The 25,811-nt window shown below is 41.2% G+C and overlaps 1 protein-coding gene across 3 annotated transcripts in view; it reads left to right on the plus strand.

The window, feature by feature from the left end:
- STX8 (syntaxin 8) overlaps positions 1-25,811 on the plus strand; it is a 156,129-nt gene that overhangs the window by 95,639 nt on the left and 34,679 nt on the right. For all 3 annotated transcript variants that reach the window (XM_054048112.1, XM_054048111.1, XM_054048113.1), the window contains exon 7: positions 5,029-5,130. In XM_054048112.1, the coding sequence (XP_053904087.1) occupies positions 5,029-5,130 (102 nt within the window). The remainder of the gene's footprint in view (positions 1-5,028; positions 5,131-25,811) is intronic.

Genomic DNA, 25,811 nt, shown 5'->3' on the forward strand with positions numbered 1-25,811 from the left:
TGTGCTGCCCCCACCATGAGCTCCAGCTCCGCAGCTCCCATTGGCCAGGAACCGCAGCCAAAGTGAGCTCCAGGGACAGTGCCTGAGAGCATGCACAGCACATGGACCCACTGCCCCCTCCACCTAGGAGCTGCAGGGACATGCTGGCTTGTTCCAGGCAGCCCCCTGAGGTAAGCGCCACCCCACATCTTAACCCCCAGCCCTGAGCCCCCTCCCACACCCAAACTGCCCCAGCAGCAGCTGGTGCGGCTAGCCCAGGAGCTGCCTGATCTGCTTGGGTAGCCCTGGAGCCAGCCGCACCAGCTGCTGCAGAAGTCATGGAAAGTTACGGAATCCGTGAATTCTGTGATCTCCGTGACAGACACACGGCCTTACTCATACCAAATATAAATACAGTAGAAACCTCAGAGTTACGAACTGACCGGTCAACCACACACCTCCTTTGGAACTGAAAGTACACAATCAGTCAGCAGCAGAGACCAAAATAAATAAATAAAAAGCAAATGCAATATAGTGCTGTGTTAAACGTAAATACTAAAAAAAAAAAAAGGAAAGTTTTAAAAAAAAGATTTGACATGGTTAGGAAACTGTTTCTGTGCTTGTTTCATTTATATTAAGATGGTTAAAAGCAGCATTCTTCTTCTGCATAGTAAAGTTTCAAAGCTGTATTAAGTCACTGTTCAGCTGTAAACTTTTGAAAAAACCACCATAATGTTTTGTTCAGAGTTAAAAGCACTTCAGAGTTACAAACAACCTCCATTCCTGAGGTGTTCGTAAACTCTGAAGTTCTACTGTTGTCCCAGATAAGTATATAATATTCCTGCTGGTTTGTATAAAAATGCTACTTTGGCATTGGAGTAATGGGCAGTCTAGATGAGGAGAACAAACAGAGAATGAGGGGAGATGCGAAGAAAGGCAGAAATAGCTAATGCCTGGCTGTAGAGCTCTGTTAATATAAACATTAACCAGTTTAATAGAGGGAAAGAAATACAAATGTAATATTTTAAGATTCAAAAGTAGTACAGGATCCTTTCCAATTCCGTCACCTAGCGATGACTTGGACCTGATGCTGTGCATTTTTGCCCTAAAAATTACTATCGGGGAAGCTTTCTACGTAAAAAAGGCAGAAAGATCCTTAACTCCTATTGACTTCGCATGAGAGCTAAGCATCTCACTGCCATTTGTGCTTATGGAAATCTTCCCCTGTGACTTCATAGCTACTCGGTCAGCTACATACGAAGGAGAAAATCATAAAGTGAACTAAAATCCTGATTTTTTTTTTTTTCATGTAATCCACTGACATGGTCAGGCACAGATTTAATTTCTGTGTTTCCATCCACAATTGCTCCTTGGCATGGAGGAAAAAAGGAATTAAATAGATATAGTGGAAATATGCATAAAGAAAGTTTATTTTCTTGCAGCAAAAGCTAGAGAATAATTTGTTGCCCAAGTTTTATTCTTTCATACGTCAGTGGAGAGCTTATGTCTGGTTCTAGACATATAAAATAGTGTTTTCTAGAAGTCATAAGAACAATTAATGTCATTAACAGTGTCAACTGTGCTTAATTCTGCATTCCGTGCACACCCAAAAACTCTTGTTCAAGTTCATTAGAAGTCTTGGGTTATTAGTGTGTAACCACTTGTGTATGGAGCAGAGAGGAACTTGGAGAATCTCTGGTTTAAAATAGCTTGCCATAATACAGTCAAAGAAATAAAGGTCTCATACTGCATTTGGTAATTGTGCTGTCTACCCCTCAGCCAGTGTGTAAACAGGATATTATATGCATTAAAAAATTAGCAAGATATTAACATATTTCAGTATCACAAATGTAACATAATTCAATTATGTGCTCTTCTTACTTTTGTCTTTTTTTTTTTTTTGCTAAGTCAATTAAGTCTTGAAGTTTCATTAGCGCTGTAACTGAGAAATACAATACTAGGATCCTTTTGTGCCCAAATGACTTCATAAGTCACCACCTGCCAGTTGGCACTCCAGTGAGCCCAGAATTTATATGAAAAGATACTGAATTGAATTTATTAAGACCTTGATCAATAGCAGGGAAAGTGCAAGAAGTGTAACCGGAGGAAGATGTGCTGAAACCTTATGCAGTTTCTGGCTGCTGTCCCTCTGCTAATTTGTGCTACTTGATTTCATTCATTTGTCACATGAAACTCATTCCTAACTGCACGGTGGAAATCAGTTGAAATGTAGAGGATTCACACATCCAGAAATAAGTAATGCGTGTTCATTTCTAAACAAAATCTAGAGGTGCCGACCATTAAGAAAGTGAACTGAATTCGATTTTTAGTTGGCAGGATGAATTCTGAGGAAATTTTAAATGTTGAAGTGGTCTTCTTTAAGGTCCATGAGGATAGCTTTGTACCATATGCCTAGATCTTCAAAATTGGGCGTGTATAAGTTTCGGCACCCTTTTCTGGAAATCTCAACCCAGGCTTTTTACCTAGTTTGTTTTTTAGAGCAAGGATACATCTAGTGAGTGCATGGGACTGGGCAAGGCTTGGCCTGGAATTTCGTTGTCCCTCTGTTAAAAAGTATATACAGGAGAGTCCTCTTTTAGTTAATCAGCGTGTTGTTATTGTTGTTTCTTCCGCCACCAAACAGCTTGTCTATAAGTAGAATTGCCATTTGTACATTGCAGTGTATTGAAACAACGTGAAACTTCCATTTTGTCCTGCTGCAATCACTGCAATGGAAGTAGTGCTTGCAGAAACATTTACAAAAACTGCAATTGTGAGCCTCTTATATAAGAATATATAGGAACAGCCATGCTGGGTCAGACCAGTGGTCCATGTAGTCTAATAGCCTGTCTTCTGACTGGTCAGAGCCAGATGCTTCAGAGGAAATTAAATAGAACAGGGCAATTATCGAGTGATCCATCCCCTGTTGTCCAGTCCCAGCTTCTGGCAGTCAGAGGTTTAGGGACACACAGAGCATGAAATTGCATCCCTGACAGTCTTGGCTAGTAGCCATTGATGAACCTATCCTCCATGAAATTATCTAATTCTTTTTTGAACCATTTATACTTTTGGCCTTCACAACATCCCCTGGCAACGACTTCCATAGGTTGACTCTGCATTGTGTGAAGAAATACTTACTTATGGTTGTTTTAAACCTGCTGGCTATTTAATTTCAACGCGTGACCCTTGGTTCTTGTGCTATGTGAAGGGATAAATAACACTTCCTTATTCACTTTCTCCACACCATTTGTGATTTTATAGACCTCTATCATATCCCTCTCAGTTGTCTCTTTTCTAATCTGTACAGTACGGTATCTTTTTAATCTCTCCTCATGTGGAGGCTGTTCCATCCCCTAATCATTTTTGTTGCCCTTCTCTCTACCTTTTCAATGCTAATATATCTTTTTTGAGGTGGGACAACCAGAATGGCACGCAGTATTCAAGGTGAGGGCATATCTTGGGTGTATATAGTTTATATTCTGATATTTTCTGTCTTATTATCTATCCTTTTCCTAATGGTTCTTAAATTCTCTTTGCTTTTTGACTGCTGCTGTACATTGAGCAGACGTTTTCAGAGAACTCTCCACGATGACTCTGAGATTTCTTTGAGTGGTAACATATAATTTAGACCCCAGCATTTTGTGTATATAGTTGTGATTATGTTTTCCAATGAGCATTACTTTGCACATGTCAACATTGAATTTCATCTGCTATTCTGTTGCCCAGTCACCCAGTTTTCCGAGATTCCTTTGTAACTCTTCACAGAGAGCTTTGGACTTATCTATCTTGTGTAATTTAGTATTGTTTGCAAACATTGCTACCTCACTGTTTATCCCCTTTTCTAGATCATTTATGAATATGTTGAACAGCACAGGTCCCAATACAGACCCCATGGGGACCCCATTATTTACCTCTCTCCACTGTGAAAATGGACCATTTATTCCTACCCTTTGTTTCCTCTCTTTTAACCAGTTACTGATCCATGAGAGGACCTTCCCTCTTATCCCATGACTGCTTACTTTGCTTAAGAGTCTTTGGTGTGGGACTTTGTTAAAGCTTTCTGAAAGTTCAAGTACACTGTATTATGTGGATCACCCTTGTCAACGTGCTGTTTTGACACTCTCAAAGAATTCTTATAGATTGGTCAGGCATGATTTACATCGCAAAAGCTGAGTTGACTCTTCCCCAACGTATCGTGGTCATCTATATGTATGATGATTCTGTTCTTTTTAGTTTCAACCAATTTGCCTGGTACTGAAATTTAGGCTTACTGGCCTGTAATGCCAGAACACCTCTGGAGCCAGGAGCCTTTTTAAAAATTGGAGTCACATTAGCTATCCTCCAGTCATCTGGTACAGAGACTGTTTTAAGCAACAGATTACATACCACAGTTAGTAGTTCTGCAATTTCATATCTGAGTTCCTTCAGAACTCTTGGGTGAATCCCATTTGGTCTTGGTGACTTATCACTGTTTAATTAATCAACTAGTTCCAATAACTCCTCCATGGACACCTCAATCAGGGATAGTTCCTCAAATTTGTCACCCAAAAAAGAATGGCTCAGTTGTGGGAATCTCCTTCACATCTTCTGGTGTGAGGACTCTGTAAAGTATGCTTTTGGCCTTTCTGCAACAGCTTGTCTTCCTTGAGTGCTCCTTCAGGACCCTGATTGTCCAGTGGTCCCACTAAGTGTTTGGCAGGCTTCCTGCTTCTGGTATATTTGAAAATATTTTTGCTGTTTAGTTTGTGTCTTTTGCTAGTTGCTCTTCAAATTCTATTTTGGCCTGCCTAATTATATTTGTACACTTGTCTTGCCAGGGTTTGTTCTTTTCTACTTTCCTGAGTAGGATTTGACTCCCGGTTTCTAAATGATGCCTTTTTACCCAAACCACCAACTTTAGTCTGCTGTTTAACGATGGGGCCATGTTTTTGGTCCTCTTGCTCTTTTTTTTTTATTTGGGGGGGGGGGGGGTATACATTTAGTTTGTTTGGAAGTGATGCAGAGAGCATCAGGTATTAATTGTTGTGTTTTGCTGCTCCTTTTCCCCAGAGATCATCGATGACCTCACCAATTTGGTAGCAAATACGGATGACAAACTGCGCAGTCAAACCCGGCATGTGAAAATGGTGGACAAAAAGTCAACTTCCTGTGGTAGGAAATGGCTTGTGTTACTTCTATACTCATGTTAAATTCACAGGAACAATTTTATCCCTGGTGCCAAGAAGGTTGTATGTGCTATGGTTCCCCTCTTGATATTGTTAACTGATGAGATTTCAAATGTGTTATTTAATATAATTAGGCTCCCTTAAAGTATTTGACTAATTACCAAAATTTTCTGATTATAAATATAGCACTATACAAAATCAGTGCAGTACACATTAAATGGATTAAAAATGGATAACTGATTGATCTCAAAAAGTAACTGTAAATGGCAAATCATCATTCAGTGCTGGGAGGGGACATTTCTAGTGGGGTCCCACAGGGATTATATGCTGATCTGGTGCCATTGCTGGTGAAGTTTTCAGTTTACACCCAAATTGGTGGAGTGGTAACTAGTGACAGGTCAGTTCTACACAACGATCTGGATCACATTGTAAACTGGGAGCCTCACTTGAACAACACGTATTTTAATACCACTAAATGCAAGGTTGTACGTCTAGGAACCAAGAATCTACATCATATTAGTAGGATGGGGGAGTGTATTTTGGAAAGCTGTAACTGAGAAAAGCATGCGGAGGTCGTGGCAGAAAATGAACTGAACATGAGCTTGCAATGTCATGCAGTGGCTGAGAACAAATGTAATCCTTGGATGAATATCAGATAGAAGTGGTGATACTACCATTGTGTATGGCATTGTTGAGACCATTACTGGATTACTGTGTTCGTTTGTGATGGCCACAACTTCCAAAAGGGTGTTGACAACCCAGAAAGAGTTCAGAAAAGAAGTAAGAGAATGATTTTGAGCTCTAGAAAACCTACCTTATAGTGAGACACTAAAAGAGATCAATTTATGTGGCTTAACGGTGAGAAGGCTAGGAGGACACTTGATCACAGTCAATAAGTGCCTATATGAAGAAAAGATTTTGTTGTTGTTGATAGAGAATTCTTTAATCTAGCAGGCAAAGATCCACTGGCTGTACAAATTTAGATCAGATTAAGGCATAATTTTTAATAGAGCGTAATTACCATTGGAACAATTTACCTAAGGACGTGATGAGTTTCATTGGATGTTTTTTTTCTATGAGATGATATGCTCTAGCTCAGTCAGAAGTTATGGGTTTGATACAGAAATCACTTGATGAATTTGTATGGCCTGTGTTATGAAAGTTGTTAACCTAGATGATCATAATGGTCTCTTCTGGCCTTAAATGTATGAATCTGTGAATTCAATTGATCTGCTTGTTTTTAATCGGTTTAAGTGAAGCTCAGAATGCCAACTACAGATTAGTTTGTCGGAGGAGTACTTATCCACCTAACCCAACAATTACCAGCTGTGGAAAGAATCATAGATATGACTGACATTTTTATTTTGTCATTTTTTTGTATGTTGAAACTCAATCTAGGCAGTCTAAACAAAATTAAACTTAAAGTAGTATCTGAGATATTTGCTCCTTCCTGCCAATTTCTGTGGTTTTACATTTATTTTCTATACCAGTAGTTTTCAACCTGGGGTCTGCAGACTATGTCTAAGATTTCCAAATGGGTCTACACCTCCATTCAAAATTTGTTAGTGATCCGCAAATGAAGAAAGCTTGAAAATCACTATTCTATATAACCATGGGAAACTGCCAAACTAAATGACAATTCAGGGGAAATAGTGAAAATGACTGCTTATGGAATGCTATCAAACAATATCTAGTATGTCTAATAATTTCTCAGCTCTTAGATATATTTTCCCCCTTTCTGAAAGTTTCTTAATATAAATGTAGTATCCAGACAATGTTGCAAGATAATTAATCCCTCCCCAACAATTAAGTTAGCAACTGTGATGCAGGTTTTGAGAGCAAGAGGCTGTAAAACTGGAAAATTAGGAGGATCCACAGACTACCCTCTTACCTGTCGGCTTTGGAAAAGAAATTCTTTGGGTGGAGAGGTCTGCCTGCTGCAATATTGCCCTTTTGAATCTACCCCAGTGGGTCTTCCTGCGTTTGCATAATAATTTGTGCATACATAAACAATATACTGGCCTCAGCTAGCTAGTTACTCTTTGACTGTCTGATCATTAGGTTATCTTGTAATAACTATACTGGGCAGTACATACAGTAGAACCTCAGCGTTATAAACATCTCGGGTATAGAGGTTGTTCGAAACTCTGAAATGTTTGTAACTTGGAATAAAACGTTACGGTGGTTCTTTAAAAAGTTTACAACTGAACATTGACTTAATATAGCTTTGAAACTTTACTATGCAGAAGAAAAATGCTGCCTTTTAACTTTCTGAGGTTGTTTTATTTAAATTAAGAAAGTTTCCTTACCTTGCAAATCCTTTTTTAAACTCTTCCTTTATTTTTTTAGTAGTTTATGTTTAACACAGTACTATAGTGTATTGGGAGGGGAGGGGTTTGTTTGGTTTTTGGGGTCTCTGCTGTTGCCTGATTGTGTACTTCTGGTGCCAAATGAGGTGTGCTGTTGACCGGTCAGTTTGTAACTCTGGTGTTTGTAACTCTGAGGTTCTACTGTAGTTCTAACATGTTACTGTTAGCATTTCTCACTCATTCTCCCCCACCACCAATCATGCCCAGCACCAAGAAATTTTAAAGTCAGAAAATGTTTTCAGTGTTGTTGTAGCCGAGTCGATGCCAAGATATTAGAGAGATAAGGTGGGTGAGGTAATATCTTTTATTGGACCAACTTCTGTTGGTGAGAGACACACGCTTTCAAACTTCACAGTGCTCTTCTATGGGTTTGGGAAAGGTACTTATACTAAACAATCTGTTCAACTTTATGTTTAGCTGTGACCATCTGAGTACTTTCCCCAGAGCCGAAGAAGAGCTCTTACTTCACCCACTGTGTCTCTCTAAAGTCAGAAAAAGCTCGCAAATGAACATTAGCTTTTCTAAAGAACTGGCACCTCACAGGTAACTTTTCAGATCAGTTTTAGCAGTATGAGGCCCAATTCTGATCTCAGTGACATTGGTTTAAATGCAGACTAACCCATTGGTTTTCAGTAGCGTTACTTTGGATTTACCAAAAAATAATTGTGATCTTTGCATGAAAACAGTATCTTTGTTATTCAAACTCCTATCTGTTTCTGTGTGTTGTTCCTCATTTGAAATCATAATGTCTTTTTCTGACAACTGTCCTTGAAGACTCACCAGCAACTACACACCACACCACAGAAACATCAACCCAGGAACCTATCTCTGTAGCAAACCTCGTTGCCTACTCTGTCCCCATATCTACTCTGGAAACAGCATCACAGGACCCAACCACATCAGCCACACCATCAGGGGCTCATTCACCTGCACATCCACTAATGTCATATATGCCATCATGTGCCAGCAATGCCCCTCTGCCATGTACATTGGCCAAACCGGACAGTCCCTCCGCAAAAGAATAAATGGACACAAATCGGATATCAGGAATGGTAACATACATAAGCCAGTAAGTGAACACTTCAATCTCCCTGGTCATTCTATTACAGATTTAAAAGTCACTATCATTGAACAAAAAAACTTCAGAAACAGACTTCAAAGAGAAACAGCTGAACTAAAATTCATTTGCAAATTCAACACCATTAATCTGGGCTTGAATAGGGACTGGGAGTGGCTGGCTCACTACAGAAGCAGCTTTTCTTCTCCTGGAATTGACACCTCCTCATCTGTTATTGGGAGTGGACTACATCCACCCTGATTGAATTGGCCCTGTCAGCACTGGTTCTCCACTTGTGAAGTAACTCCCTGCTCTCCATGTGTCAGTATATAATGCCTGCATCTGTAACTTTCACTCTATGCATCCGAAGAAGTGAGGTTTTTACTCACGAAAGCTTATGCCCAAATAAATCTGTTAGTCTTTAAGGTGCCACCAGACTCCTTGTTGTCCTTGAAGAGGATTCTGACTTCAGCTGAGGAATAATCTAAGAGCATAATATAATGTATTAGTGTGTTTGACATGGCATCAGCAATATCCATATTGTCGAAGAACGTTAGCAGCCAATGTAGTAATAAACCAGAGAATCCCTGATGCAATCAGAACTTTAAATGAAGTTCACACACAATCTCAATGTTTCTGTAGCTGTCCTATTTCTGTGAACAGAATTTCAGGTTCCTTAATGGACTTTGTCTCCAATCAAGTGGTGGGATTTATGCGCTAGTCTTGTCTATGCATTGAGAGAGAACTAGTTTTAAATGAAGAGATCTGTTCATGGGGGCTGTTGCAAAGAGCTGCTACTTTCTTTTTACTGTCTCATTGGTCATGTACAATTGAGATAGAAGTGTTAGGGTTTTTATTTTATTTGCCTTGAATTTGGGGTTTTATAAACACCTCAAGTGGAATTCTCAAAAACGCTCCACGTTGGTCTGAATATAATCCTAGTGAGGTCAGTGGTAAAACTCCCTTTGACTTCAGTGGGGGCAGAATTAGGCCACTGTTGAGTGCTTATGGAAATCCCAGCCTAGATTCCAACAAATTATGGCCTATTGTCATTTTGAGTGCATCCCCTTGGAGGCCTAGTGACCCCCATATTGAAGTCAATGACAAATCTTCCGTTGATTTCAGTGGGCTCATGATTGAGCCCTTGGTCAGGGTGCTGTTTCTACTGAAATTGTTGTTGACAATCCTCTATCTTCCACAAGCAGATGATGTTTGTATGCTGCTTGGCTCTGTTTCCACTTCCATTTCCATTAAGGAAGTCTTAGCAGTTGCATTGTCATTCAGCTTTTACCATAATGGTCACATAAACCATTGATCAAGTAAGTAAAAAGCAACATAAGAAATATACTATTGATGCCTAGCAAGTGGGACAGCACAGGAATGGCTTAGTGCAAAATATTTGCTTTTATAATGGAATTATTCCATAACATTTTGTGGTCAGGTTTTCAAAGGAGAATGTGCTAAATTGCATCACTGTTTCTTTGTATTCAGAACTCAAAAGCAGTTGCAAATCATGATCTTTATACATTTGATTTTGTAGGCACAATAAACTACATACACAATTTATCATACCAATTTTGGGAAATTTTGGCTCTAAGAAAAAAACCTAAAATATGACTTTAAAAAATATTAAGGGTAAAATTCAAGTTGAGATGCTTCAAAAAAATCTCCAACTAGAGGTTTGAGAACACTAATGGAACAGGTTAATTTTGTATCAAAGACCCTGATGTAAAAATACAGGCACCAAATAATAAGGTCTTATGAATGCTAGCATAGAGGTCTGCTGTTGAGTTTCACATGTATAGATAAAGTTAAACACTGAATTTGGGGGGGGGGGGGAGAAGAATATTTGAATTGATCTAAAATAGGTCCACTGAATAACAAAGCAGATTAATGGTTTGGTTTTTCTGTTCTGTTTTTTTTTTTTTTTTTGGGGGGGGGGTGTTCTTTTTTCGGTAGAACTCAAGGTTAGACTCTAGTCCTGACCAAGGTCATAGACAAGTGCCCTAATGGGATGAAGTCTTCTAAACAAAAGATGGGAGGGGATTGGAGTCCATGTGATCCTATACCATTTCTCATTCAGAGGACACTCCTTGGGTGGTCTCCTATAGCAGGCTCTTGGAGTAGGATTAAGAAGAAAAGGCATATTTCTTAAGGAGGCAGCAAGGAATGGGATGGCTTCTTCGCAGTGAAAGAAAGTACAAAGAGAGGAGCAAGTTTTATATTTCTGACATCATGGTTATATTGTCTCATTCTTAACAGTGATCTGGGGAGGAGCCTGTCTTCGGCATTGTTACTCAGGACTACTCTGAACTTCCAAGAAAATAAGAAGCAACCATGAATGAATTTACATACCAGTTGTGCCCTTGGCAATCTTTCTACCACTGTAAAATTAGATCTAATCAGAGAAGTGGTGGTCGGTCAGGGTTTGTTTCACTTTTAGATTTTCTCCTGTTCCACAAGGTGGCGTTGCAATCTAATAGCCTTTCTCTAGGAACTCATTTGTTGATGGACCCAGTTAGATGTGTATCTAGTGTTCGTTTCACTTATCTTTTGATAAAGGTTTCTGAAGAAGTTGAAACTATGACTCTAGCTATTGTAGAGTAAGTTGGGAACAGGCTTCCTTTTTATCTTAACCAATCGCCAATTAATTTGAATTTTAATGCAGCGTTTTTGCCAAACTTGCTAGTTTGTTTTTAGTTTTCGGGAGGTTTCAATTATTTTAGAATAGAGTAGCCTGGATTATATAAGGTTTCCTCTAGAAAGTAATGATTCATGCAGACTCTGGCCTTTTCCTGCCAGACTCTACGATCCCTCTGTTCTCAGTAATAGTTATTTTTGCCATGAACTTAATTTGCTTTATAAATAATGGATGACAGTTACTCGGGTTTGTTCCTCTGACGTACATTGTGTGTTTAGATGAGCAAGTCTCCATCAATTTATTTATTTATTTTTAGAGCAGTGGAGAACTTGGTCTAGTGTGACATTAAATCAACCTTTCCTGCACTCTGTTTCTCTGAAAGGTTACACCAATATTCTTCCAGAAAGCTGCCTTGGTTCTGAGTCACCTGTCTGTGCTTGAAAGTGATTAGTTTTCTTGGCCTGGCGAGTTGTACTTTCTGTGTGTGTGTTTTTCCTCTTGAGTTTCTTCCATTTTTAAGAAATGCTGTCCGGAAAGGTGTTTCATGTGAACGACTGAGACAGAATGCTACAAACAAAAGAAGTGTATTGTGTACAAAGTGCAAATTGGATCAGCAGCACTGCTCCCTCAACAGGATGGTGTGGGACAGGGAAATCGAAGCCTCCACTTTCCTGCTGTTTAGCACTAATGTTAAAATCGGTGTATTCCATATAGCAATGCCATGTTAATCATTTCTCATAATCAAGGAATCTGAACTTCCCCTGCAATGTAGCTAAAAGACTGCAGCATTGTATTTGATGCAGGGATGGATTAGAAGAACCTAGTTTATGCCATTTTTACACACATGGGCACACGCACAATCAATTACCTATGGCAGTTACTCGGGTTTGTTCCTCTGATGTACAAAATATAACAAAAGGCAAGTAAGCTGCAACACGAATGGAGGTTCGGTTCAAGTTTTAGCTTTCTTGTCTTTTGCTGTACATTGTCTCTATACAGTACATGGTTTCCTTCTTTCCTCCTTGTATTAGAAACATCATCTGCACCTCAGTTATGCATTCCTTCTCTAATCTGTTTTATGTTACTTTATATGAAAATAGACTGTAACCGAACTGTAAAGCATCCATGCACAGGTTTTCCACAGCTTTCTGTAGCAATGCTCACAAACTGTACAGCTCACAATAGAGAGGAAGGATGGTCCACTAGCCTAGGACTTGGGAGACCTGAGTTCTATTCCCTGCTCGGCCACCAACTGCCTGTATGACCTTGTCCCCAAGCCTCATGATACCTCAGTTCCCTATCTTTGAATGCAGACAATAGCACTGCCCTACCTCACAGAGGTGTGTGAGGACGCATACATTAAAGATTATGAGGTACTCAGATACTATGGTAAAGGCAGGCAGGTAACCATCTGTTTCTGTAGGGTGCACTGTTAGGATGTTCGGACACTATTCGTTTATATTGCAGTACGGTAGAGGCCCCATTTTACGCACACATGATAAAAAGGCAGTCCCTGCCCGAAGGAGCTTACAGTCTAAAAGACAGCAGCAGGTTCATCTAAAAGTGCAGTGCGGAATGGGGAGCTGGTGGTACAGGAGCAGCGACAGGAAAGGTACCTCTTGTAGCAAATTGACATGAATGATTTGTCACAACATTCACAAAGGAGGACAGAGAACTGATTCAGGAGTCAGAAACACGTGTTCCAAGGGGTGGAAGAAGAAATAATGAAGGGGATCACTCAGGGGTCACACCAGAAGAAAAACTAAGGAAAGGGGATTAGAATTAATTAAGTTTAAAGTCTAGGTTAAAAGTATTTCCAGGTACCACACCTCTCTGGTTGTCCTCCCTGCCAATTTCTGTGGTTTTACCACCACACTTGAAATGCTTTCACAGCAGTAGGAAAGAAGAAAAGACCCATGCATGTATGAGGAGAAACTTATTGGCTACTTGCTGTACAAGTGGAATGTGAAACAGATGACAGGAAAAATGTTGACAAATGGAGACCATATACTGGGGAGAAAAGGAGAACAACATTTTCTTCTCGAATCTTTTGGGTGACTAAAAAAATAAACAAAAACAAATGGGATGGGTGGATTGTGCTGTTCAGGGCAGAAAAATGTAAGGTAATGAGGCAAGGCACAGATTTCAAAACCCAATACAGTAGAACCTCAGAGTTACGAACACCAGAGTTATGAAGTCAACTACACACCTCATTTGGAACTGGAAGTACGCAATCAGGCAGCAGCTGGGGGAGAGGGGGAAAGCAAATACAGTACACACGGCTACCCCCGATACTTGAGTACAGTACTGTATTAAACATTAACTGCTTTAAAAAAAGAAAGGGAAAGCAGCATTTTTCTTCGGCATAGTGACGTTTCAAAGCTGTAGTAAGTCAGTGTTCAGTTATCAACTTTTGAAAGAACCACCGTAATTCAGAATTATGAACATTTGAGTTACGAGCAACCTCTATTCCCATTACATTTTCTACTATACATTTTCAAATCTATACATTAGCAGCTGCAAAACGTAAATCTGTAGTAGGATCTAGGGACACGAGTGGATGGCTCTCAAACCTTTGGCACAAACCTAGGAAGCAGCTGAAGCAAAGAGTTCTGAGTTTATAAATAAACTCATTGAATTCAAGTCAGAGGAGAATATTCTAGTGCAGCATCAGTGACTGATGAGACTAAATTTGGAGTAATGTATGAAATTCATTCAGGTCATCTGATTTAAAAGTATCTGATGGAGAAACAGGTACACTGGATCACAATCAGAATAATTAATTGGAATGGAGAGAACTATGCAGAAACAAAATGTTTAACATACATAAGTATATAAATAAAAATTACAGAGTAATGCATGCAATGCACTATCCTGGGCAGTCACAGGAGCAGTGTGAATGAGTTACTAGATACAGTTTGTAGAACAGTTAGTTATGAATAGAGCTGGTTGGAAAATGGGCTTTCTTCCTGGGTAAAATTTCCTTTTTTGGTTGGAAATTCAAATATGGAGATTAGAGCTGTCGACTAATCGCAGTTAACTCACGCGATTAACTAAAAAAAATTAATTGTGATTAATCACTGTTTTAATCACACTGTTAAACAATAGAATACCAATTGAAATTTATTAACCCTTTTGGATGTTTTTTCTACATTTTCAAATATATTGATTTCAATTACAACACAGAATAAAGTGCTCACGTTATATTATTTTATTACCAATATTTGCACTGTAAAAATGATAAAAGAAATAGTAGTTTTCAGTTCACCTCATACAAGTACTGTAGTGCAATCTCTTTATCGTGAAAGCACAACTTACAAATATAGAATTTTTTTGTTATGTAACTGCACTCAAAAATAAAACAATGTAAAACTTCAGAGCCTATGAGTCCACTCAATCCTACTTCTTGTTCAGCCAATCGCTAAGAAACAAGTTTGTTTACATTTACGGGAGATAATGCTGCCCACTTGTCACCTGAAAGTGAGAACAGACGTTTGCATTGCACTTCTGTAGCCAGCATTGCAAGGTATTTATGTGCCAGATATACTAAACGTGCATGGAAGCATGTCCTCTGGAATGGTGGCCAGAGCCTGAAGGGACATATGAATCTTTAGCGCATCTAGCACATAAATATCTTGGAATACTGGCTATAACAGTGCCATACGAACGTCTGTTCTCACTTTCAGGAGACATTGTAACAAGAAGCGGGCAGCATTATCTCCTGCAAATGTAAACAAACTTGTTTGAGTGATTGGCTGACCAAGAAGTAGGACTGAGTGGACTTTGTTTTTTATTTTTGAATGCAGTTATTTTTCGTACATAATTCTACATTTGTAAGTTCAACTTTCATGATAAAGAGATTGCACTACAGTACTTGTATTAAATGAATAGAAAAATACTATTTCTTATTTTTTACAGTGCAAATATTTATAATAAAAATAAATATAAAGTGAGCACTGTACACTTTGTATTCTGTTGTAACTGAAATCAATATATTTGAAAATGTGAAAAACATCCACAAATATTTATACAAATAGCATTCTATTGTTTAACAGCATGATTAATCACGATTAATCACGCGATTAATCACGCTTAATTTTTTTAATCGCTTGACAGCCATAATGGAAATACTTCTGTGAATTATTTAGGTTTTCAGCTGGGTGATCTAATCTTTGATAGCAAAGCCCCATATTTTAAAGGCATAAAACAATGATGGGGGTCTGGAGAATGGAATCTCTGGGACTCATCTGTAAAGGTATAAATCACACACTCTATAAGAGCTCATAAAAGTTAGGCCCATTTAGTGAGCAACAAGTGGTCAGATTTTTCTGGGGAGGGAGGGTGGAGCACAGTATGCCTATGAGAGTAAAGGGTGGGTGAGGGTGAGGCAATAGACAGAAATCAGTGCAATAAAAGATATTACTTCATCCACCTTGTCTCTCTAATAGACACCTAGTTAATTACATTTGCGTATGCAGCTGTTCAAATAGACTGAACTTCACCAGTGCTTGTTCGCACCTAGCAGATTTAGAGCAGCTGTTGGCAACCCACATACAGCTAGACTGGTACAATCAGCCTAAACTGAGACGCTGAGCATGTCCATCATCCCAAAAGGCCAAGTAATTAGTTATTTTTGAATATAAAAAGGAAAACTTGGAATTGTCTGAAATATCCAGGGGTAACTGCTTACAGTTTTGTTTCCAAGGATACATCTCAGGATTAAATCGCCAATTTGTATTTCCAGAAATAATGCTGAAACGTGTTAATTGGTAGGTTATCAGAGTCAGAGACTAACTTGATTGTGTCCATTCTTTCATAGCATGGTTGGTGGCTTTGTGTATGGGGTTTTTATCATGGCTTCCATGTCATGACTTTGAATTGCTTAAAAAAAAAAGTCCTGATTAACTATTTGCACAAAAGTAATTTTTTTAATGTTATGATAGGATTTTGAAACGCTGCTTCAGTCCTTTGCTCCTCAGTCTGCAGTAGACAGGAGAGTCGTGGAGGCCATATTCTCTGTCCCTCAGAGGACTGAGCACTTTGTGTTCTTTTCAAGGTAGATGCCTCCAGCCCTTCTTAGCTGGAAGGTGGTGGTAAGGAACTAGAGGAAGTAATCTTGGAACCACGAGCAGTTATCTCCGAGAACTATTGAAGGGCAGATGAGGTCCCACAGGACTGGAGATGGGTCAGTCCTGGGTCTGGTATTATTCAGTATTTTCATTACTGACTGGGATAATGGAGTGAAGAGTGTGCTTATAACATTTGTAGATGACATTAACCTGGGAGGGGTTGAAAGCACTTTGGAGGAAAGGATTAGAATTCAAAACAACTGTGACAAATTGGGGAATTGGTCTGAATTGAACAAGATGAAATTCAATAAAGACAAGTGCAAAGTAATTCATGTAGGAAGGAAAAATCAAATGCACAACTACAAAATGGGTAATAACCAGCTATGTGGTAGTACTGCTGAAAATAATCTGGGAGTCATAGTGGATCGAAAATTGAATGAGAGTCAACAATGTGATGCAGTTGTAAAAAACGGCTAATATAATTCTGGGGCTTATTAAGAGGAGTGTTGTGTATATAAGGCATGGGAGGTAATTTTCCCACTCTGCTCTGCACTGGTGAGGCCTCAGCTGGAGTACTGTGTCTTATTCTGGGTTCTACTCTTTGGGAAAGATGTGAACAAGTTGGAGAGAGTCCAGAGGAGAGCAACAAAAATGACAAAAGGTTTAGAAAACCTGACCTGTGATAGGAGGTTAAAAAAACTGGGCATGTTTAGTCTTGAAAAAGGAAGATGGGGGGGGGGGAGGAAACGTGATAGTCTCTAAATATGCAAAGGGCTGTTCTAAAGAGGACAAGGTAGGAGTCTGTCACTGAAGAAGTAAAGGGCTAAATCTGCAGCAAAGGAGATTTAGGTTAGATATTAGGAAAAATAAGGTTTGGACAAACACCTGTCAGGGATGGTCTGTGTATGTTCTGCCTCAGTGCATGGGGCTGGGCTTCATGATCTCGCAAGATCCCTTCTGCCCCAGCCAGGGCCAGTGCAAGGATGTTTCGCGCCCTAGGCGAAACTTCCACCTTGCACACCCCCCCTCCGCGGCAGCTCCCCACCCACCCCCTGGTCCAGGGAGCAGTGCGGCAGCTCCCCACCCCAACTCACCTCTGCTCCGCCCCTCCCAGAGCCGTGCGGCAGCTCCCCACCCCAGCTCACATCTGCTCCGCCCCTCCCAGAGCCCTGCGGCAGCTCCCCACCCCCCCTCCGCCCTGAGGCACCTCCCCTGCGGCAGCTCCCCACCCCAGCTCACCTCTGCTCCGCCCCCTCCCCAAGCCCTGTGGCAGCTCTCCCTCCCCCCCGCCCCGGCCCGGGGAGCTGTGCGGCAGCTCGCCACCCGAGCTCACCTCTGCTCCGCCCCCTCCCCAAGCCCTGTGGCAGCTCCCCACCCCCCTCCGCCCTGAGGCACGCCCCCCCCCCGCCCGGGGAGCCATGCGGCAGCTCCCCACCCCAGCTCACCTCTGCTCCGCCTCCTCCCCGAGCACGCCGTCACTTCTCCACTTCTCCCTCCTCCCAGGCTTGCAGCGCAATCAGCTGTTTGGCGCCACAAGCCTGGGAGGGAGAGAAGCAGAGCGGGGCGGAGTGCTCAGGGGAGGAAGCAGAGCAGAGGTGAGCTGGGGCGGGGACTTCTCCTGCGTGCCGCCCCCCCTTACTTGCTGCAGGCGGCCCTTCTCGCACCCCCCGCCCCAGCTCCCTCCACCTAAATGCCGACAATGACTGGGGCGGCTGAAGATCCGGCCACTGCGGTTGCCGCCGAAGAAAATACCACCCCCCAAATGCTAGCGCCCTAGGCGACTGCCTAGGTCGCCTAATAGGTTGCACCGGCTCTGGCCCCAGCATTTCTATGATTCTGTGGCTGATCACTTCAAAAACACCTTCACGCCCTCTTTAGAAAAATGTTTGAAATAATGTTAGTCTTTTGAATATTATTTTCCATTTCCTTGGATGGACAGGTTTATATGACATAGGCCATAAAAATGGTAGGCAATGTCTGTATTGTAGTTTGCTGAACACTTGTTCTTGCCCATGAGTTGGCTAGGTTGAAATGCCCTTCACCTGTTCACTAAATGTCTGTTTAAAAATGTGCAGGCAGTGTTAGTTAATGGATGAGTTTTTATTTTAGGTGGTGGAGGATCAGTTTCTTGTCTTTTTCATTATCAAGCAGATGCGACTGCTTAGGGCCTGGTTTATTTACCTAATAAACTGGCTCTTGTATTGTCTAGGAAATGCTTACATTTTTCAGCTAAGAAATCCTAGTAACAGGCAAACAAGGGTCCAGCAGTCAGGTCTAGAGAAACAACAAAATGAAGGTCAGTTAATATCGCTGTTCTTCTCTTTCCCGGTGGCCATGACAGCAGAGGTGGTTTATTTGAAGATCCCAGACTCGGAGTCATTGCTTGCATTGTTAGCCTCCTGAGTATTTTAGGCTGTGCCAACAGTTTAGGATATTAATGTATTCTACAGATCAGTGAATGAAGAATTCCTCTGCACTTCTTTCTTCTTTCAATTTTTTTTTCCGCCTTCTCCATGCACTTTGTTTGCAGTGTCTTTGTCTGGTGGATGTTGCTGGGCATTTCTAATGAGAAAGCAAAGAATTGCTGTGGAGGAGGAGAAGCAGGGGGAGGGTGTGTTTAGCACTTTCAGCATTTTAAGGTGAAGTTTTTACAAGATGGTCAGGTGCATAGGAATTCCTCTGGTTTGGGAATGCAAATATACAGTAAAAAGCTCCCTTTTTGACACGTAGAGCTCCTTGATTTGCTTCCAGCAAGGAGAAAATACTTTTTATTTTTTTTCTCTGCAGGATGCTATGCCTCAGTGCTTCTTTAGTATTCACCCCAGCTTCACTACCACAGCCACCTCGCAGCCCACCCTGAGCAGCTGCTAAAAGGGGGCAAAATTAAAGCAATTCCTACTCCTGGTGACTTACTGCCAGGGAATAATTAGGTTCTGTTTGCAAGGAGCGTTATCACAGGGAAGCTCAGAAAATCTTGGGAGGTGGGGGTTCAGTGGAATAGATTTATTGAGACTTTTACAGGATTTATAGACCGGCAGCTCAATGGAAGTAAAAACTGGTTTCATGAAGAGACAATTATCTAATAATAATGAAGCGGGTCAGGGAAAGGAATCTGAACAGGTTTTTAAATATATTCTGGTTCCCTAGCAGGAATTGTACTTACACTTAGATATTTTTTTAATATATTCTTTGATCCCTCATGGAAATGTTAATGAGACAAAAACGGCTAAAGAGCTCTCCAGACATTGCCCTGCTTTGGAGAAGGGTGGAATGAAACGCAGACCCTGTGGAGGGCTGCTGACACACAAGAAGTCCCTTTGTTTCCTGTTTTATAAACCAGAGACATGTCTAAAATTGCAGGGAAAATGAGAGCAGGCTGAAGAGGCTGCACAGAAGGCAAGGCATTCTATATTTAAAAGAGAAAAATTGTCAACTGGCTATTAATGCTTTGGTCTGACGGGCAGTGTACTCTGTGTGTGTTTGAAGTCCAGAATGAAGGTACTCTGAAGATGTAAGCGGGATGCTTTTAGGCTGTCTTTCACTTAGACTTAATTAAGAAACTTTCAGGCTTTGTCTCTAGGGGGCCCATTACGTGTGAAGCTCCAGCCCACTCTGAATAGCCGGCTCAGCCTGGAAAGTGTATACATGCACGCTGCTTTTGTGTTGTGTTGCCAAACTGAAGACAGTAGCAAGTGCAAGCTTGGCATTGCCAGAGGTCAACCTCTGTTTATAAAAGTGAACCCACATCCCCCAACAGAATGCTAGAGCGATTGTCTGAACGTTCCTTCAGGACCCAAAACTACCCAGCCTTTATAGCCGATGTATATGGGTAAACAAAAAAATTAGTGGGGGGTAGAAGAAGTTTTGTTCCACAGCTTTGTTCATCAGTCTTAATGGTGGGTCGGAGGTTAAACCAAAAAGGGCAAACACTGTTCCTTAAGTAACTAATGCCTGTGTTTTATAGAGGGAGGAATACTAGCCTTCAAATTTCATGGGGTTATTAGTTGAAATGACTTGAATAACTAAGTAATATAGTAAAATCTTGAACATCACCTAAAAGAATCTAATCTTGCTAACATTAAAGTAAGTGGCTTATTTTAAAGCCTGTGGAATAATAATTTGTGAAACTTTCTCCAGCAAGCTGAGAGCAAGTCCCGATAAATATTGAAACTCTTCACATGATTTCCTGTCTTCACATCTCTTGGCTCTAATGACACGGTTTGCATCTTTATTGAAAAGGTCAGTTCTGAAAAACCCAGTTTGACTAACACTGATGAAGAGATGATTATGGAAGGCAATTAGCTCATCTGTAGTAAATCATCCCTTTCAATCTTCTGAGGCACAAATGTGGGCTCGGTCTACAACCACAACCCAAAATGAAGAACAAATTGTAGGTTGCTAGGCCAGAAAATGTGAAATGATTGATAATGCACATCGTGCTGTAAATTTACATGGAGCTTGACAAACATAGGTAGTCATAAAAAGAACAGGAGTATTTGTCCCTTCCTCCGAGATTTGCAATCCACATTATGCAAAGCAAGACCCTGTGTACCAGTGCAGGACAGGGAGATGGGGGTGTTTCTGAAGATGAGCAACAAGTGGCAGGATTGCTTGAAGAGGTGAATTTCAAATAGGGGTTTGAAGGAGGAAACAAAATGGATGCTTAGTAGACAAGGACCAGTAGGATGGCTTCTGATAGAAGAGGCAGCATAAGAGAAGGTACAAAGCCAGCAGTCAGAGAGCAGTTTTGATGCAAAATACTTGAATTTAATTTAATTTATAATGAGAGATGAGACATGGTGAGGAGAGACTGAGGAGTGATTACATAGGGTGTGGTAGGTGAGAACAAGAAGTTTGAATTTGATTTTGCAAGTAACAGAGATCACCCAATGGAGGTAGTCAAAAAGTGGTAAAGTGGTGGATGGAGATGAAGACTCACAAACAGTGCTGTTTTGAGTAGTTTGTCAGGAGAGAGCTGAGGTTTGATTAGTTCAGACCCAGGTTGTTATGGAGATGATGTCATTAGCATAGAAAACATTATCTGTAATCTCAGTTTAATTAATTGTTCATAGAATCATAGAATATCAGGGTTGGAAGGGATCTCAAGAGGTCATCTAGTCCAATCCCCTGCTCAAAGCAGGACCAATCCCTAACTAAATCATCCCAGCCAGGGCTTTGTCAAGCCTGACCTTAAAAACCTCTAAGGAAGGAGATTCCACCACCTCCCTAGGTAACCCATTCCAGTGCTTCACCACCCTCCTAGTGAAAAAGTTTTTCCTAATATCCAACCTAAATCTCCCCCACTGCAACTTGAGACCATTGCTCCTTGTTCTGTCATCTGGTACCACTGAGAACAGTCTAGATCCATCCTCTTTGGAGCCCCCTTTCAGGTAGTTGAAAGTAGCTATCAAATCCCTCCTCATTCTTCTCTTCTGCAGACTAAACAATCCCAGTTCCCTCAGCCTCTCCTCATAAGTCGTGTGCTCCAGCCCCCTAGTCCTTTTTGTTGCCCTCCGCTGGACTCTTTCCATTTTTTCCACATCGTTCTTGTAGTGTGAGGCCCAAAAACTGGACACAATACTCCAGATGAGGCCTCACCAATGTCGAATAGAGGGGAATGTTCACGTCCCTCGATCTGCTGGCAATGCCCCTACTTATACAGCGCAAAATGCCATTAGCCTTCTTGGCAACGAGGGCACACTGTCGACTCATATCCAGCTTCTCGTCCACTGTAACCCCTAGGCCCTGATATAGGTTCCTGATATCAAGTATAATTAAATGAGAACACTAAGGTGAATTTAGATTTGAAATGAGAGACAGGTGAGAGGTATGACTATGTCACTTCTACGTGACGATTACCTCTCCTCATCTTTCGCCACACCCCCACCTATTTGCCTGTCTGCCTGCCTGCCTGCAGACACCCCGATGCATTTGCGTAGCAGGGAGTTTGGTTAATTCTTAGATTGACTCTTTGTGATGCCACATTGCCACTTCTCTCTGTCTCTGTGTCTGCATGTAAAGGATGAAAGGCAAATCTTCTGTGAAATATCTTGCTTCATCACAAGGGGCACAGACTTTAGCAGCATCTTTTATTCATTCACCTTGCAAGCTCCACAGGATCAGAGGAAACCACCCACTTCATAGATTCCAAAACAACAAGGGACCATTGTGATCATCTAATTTGGCCTCCTGTATAACCCAAGCCATATAGAACTTCCCCAAAACAATTCCTAGAGCAGATCTTTTAGAAAAACATCCAATTTTGATTTAAAAATTGTCAAGTAAGGAGAATCCACTATGAGTGACCTATGGTAAGTTGTTCCAATTTGTTAATTACTCTCACTGTTGAAAATGTATGCCTTATTTCCAATCCATATTTGTCTAGCATCAACTTCCAGCCATTAGATCACGTTATACTGTTTCCCTGATAGATTTAAGAGCCTATTATTAAATATTTTTCCCCATGTAGATACTTCTAGACTGTAATCGAGTCACCACTTAATCTTCTCTTTGTTAAGCTAAATAAATTGAGCTCCTTGAGTCTGTCACTGTAAGGCAGGTTTTCTAGTCCTTTAATCGTTCTCGTGGCTCTTCTCTGAACCCTCTCCAATTTATCAACATCCTTCTTCAATTGTGCACACCAGAACTGGACACAGGATTCCAGCAGCAGTTGGATCAGTGCCAAATACAGAAGTAAAATAACCTCTCTCCTCCTACTCGAGATTCCTCTGTTTATGCATCCAATGATTGCATTAGTTCTTTTGGCCACAGCGTCACACCTAATTGTTCACCATGACCCCCAAATCTTTTTCAGAGTCCTTGCTTACAGGGTAGAGTCCACATTCTGTAAGTATGGCCTCCATTCTTTGTTCCTAGATGTGCAGTTACATAAATAAGTTTGTTTACATTTATGGGAGATAATACTGCCTGCTTCTTATTTACAATGTCACCTGAAAGTGAGAACAAGTGTTCACATGGCACTGTTGTAGCTGGTGTCGCAAGGTATTTACATGCCAGATATGCTAAACATTCAGATGCTACTTCATGCTTGGATTTGTAGGTTGCACTATTTTTTAACTTTTTTTACAGTGCAAATATTTGTAATAAAAAATAGTAATATAAAATGAGCACTCTACACTTTGTATTCTGCATTGTAATTGAAATCAATATATTTGAAAATGTAGAAAAACATCCAAAATACATATTATAAAGTTAAATTGGTATTCTGTTATTGTTTAACACTGCCATTAAAACTGCAATTAATAGCAATTAATTTTTTTAATCTCGTGATTAATTTTTTTAATCCTTGGACAGCTCTAGAGCCTGTATATCTGCCCTGAGGTCAGGTGGTTAGACCCTTGCTTGTGGATTGGCTGGACTCTTAGGACGTGTAAATAATGACCTCAGGGGACTCATCAGGCTCAGAGACAATTCATCACAGGCAGGCTAAGAGAACTAGAAACCTGAGAACCAAGGGATGAGGGCTACTAGGATGATCAGAGGAATGGAGAACCTGCCTTACAAGAGGAGACTTATGGAGGTTGGCTTGTTTAACCTAACACAATGAAGGCTAAGGAGAGAAATGGTTGCTCTGTATAAATACATCAGAGAGAGAAATGCCATGGAGGGAGAGGAGGCAAGTTAAGGGCCAATGCTGGCACAAGAACAAAGAGAGATAAAAAGGCCATCAACAAGTTTAGGCTTGAAATTAGATAAGGGTTTCTAGCCATCAGAGGAGTGAAGTTCTGGAACAGCCTTCCAAGAGGAGTAGTGGAGTGGGAAAAAAAATCTAATTGGCTTGAAGACTGAGCGTGATAAGTTTATGGAGGGGATTGTATGGCGTGGTTGCCTCCAGTGGCATGTATCCCATTTGTAACTGCTATTGGCAGATATTGCCAACATCCAAAGATGGGACACTAGCGCAGGAGGGCTGAGTTACTATAGAGAATTTTCTCCCAGGTGTCTGGCTGCTGGGTCTCACCCACATACTCAGGGTATAACTGATCACAATATTTGGGCTCAGGAAGGAATTTTCCCCCAGGTCAGAGAGAGACTGGGTTCTTTTTGCATTCCTCTGCAGCATGGGGCACAGGCCACTTGCTGGTTTGACCTAGAGTAAATGGTGGATTCTCTGTAACCTGAAGTCTTTAAAACAAGATTTGAGGACATCGGTAACTCAGCCAGAGGTTATGGGCCTGGTGCTGGAGTGGGTGGGTGAGGTACCATGGTCTGTGTTATTCAGGAGATCAGACTAGATGGTCCCTTCTGGCCTTAAAGTCTGAACGTCTATATTTTCATGGAGCATAGGGAGCTGTGAGTAATGGGAACTTATTGATAGCTTGATGGGAGATGTGTAGTATCTCAGATAGGTCATCTCCTGCAGGATGTAGCCAACTTTAGTTATCTAGGTTGTTGGCAAAAGGAGCTAATGATCTTTTCATCCATCTTTAGGTGTTTTTATAGCCCTCATTACTATAGTATAGCTGTGTCTCACAATCTTTAATGTAGTTATCCTCACAATCCCCCTGTGTGGTAGGGCAGTGCTGTCACCCCCAGTATATAGATGGGGAACTGAGGCACAGACAGACTGAGGCTATGTCTTCACTGCAGAGTTTACCTGGGTAGGGCACTTCGGTTAGCTAAGCCCACCTGTGAGCAGCCACACTGCAGGGTCACACTCAAGTCATACCCATGTGTCCACTGCAGTAACCTGGTGAAAGGATTTCTGGTGGTATGTTCTAGGGTTGAGCAGCTCTAGGAATTGTTTCATGGTGCATTGTGGGACAGCTTGTCTGTCCTTCCCAAGATCCTGTGCAAAAGTGTTCTTAGTCCTTCAGCACAGCAACCTGAAGCACTTCCAGCTCTGCACACACCTCACTTTTGTCTATTCCAGCCTCCACCAGAGCATGGATCAGCACGGGGTGATGAACTGTTCCTACTTGTGGCTGCACTGTTGATGCAGTGGAAAGCATTTCGGCAGTGGTTTGCAGTCCTCAGAAAGTGGAGGTGGCAGTTCTTGGCGAGGAGATTATGCCGACTAGATGATGACATGGCAGAGTGGAACCAGCTGATGCAGGTTGCTGTCGCTGTGGATTCCCCCTATGCCAGTGGTCCCCAAACTTTTGAGGACCAAAGTATATCTCCCCTTTTACATTACTATGTCACGGCAAGGCCACAAATTGATACTTGCGTAGGCCTTTATTTCATCTCTACACGTTTGCCTGGTCAGCAGCAGCTGCATCCGTGTTACCAGCCCATAGAGACTATGGAAAGTATTTCATATTTAATTTATTTGAAAAAAAAAATTAGAAGTTTTTTGGACTTGGGAGAGTGGAAAGGTTATTGGACTAGGACATTGGACTAGGACCTGCTACTAGTTAGTCTTAGCAGTATTTCAGTCAGCACTGGAGAACGTTAATCTGCCAGAAATCCCAGATTTGAAGAGAATAACTCTTCTACCAGAGAACTTGAAGACCATCTGTGTACGCCAAGGAGATATTTAATTGCCTGGTGACTGATCAGCAAATCAAT

Source organism: Malaclemys terrapin, chromosome 13 (assembly GCF_027887155.1).
Source record: "Malaclemys terrapin pileata isolate rMalTer1 chromosome 13, rMalTer1.hap1, whole genome shotgun sequence".
Classification (NCBI taxonomy): domain Eukaryota; kingdom Metazoa; phylum Chordata; order Testudines; family Emydidae; genus Malaclemys; species Malaclemys terrapin.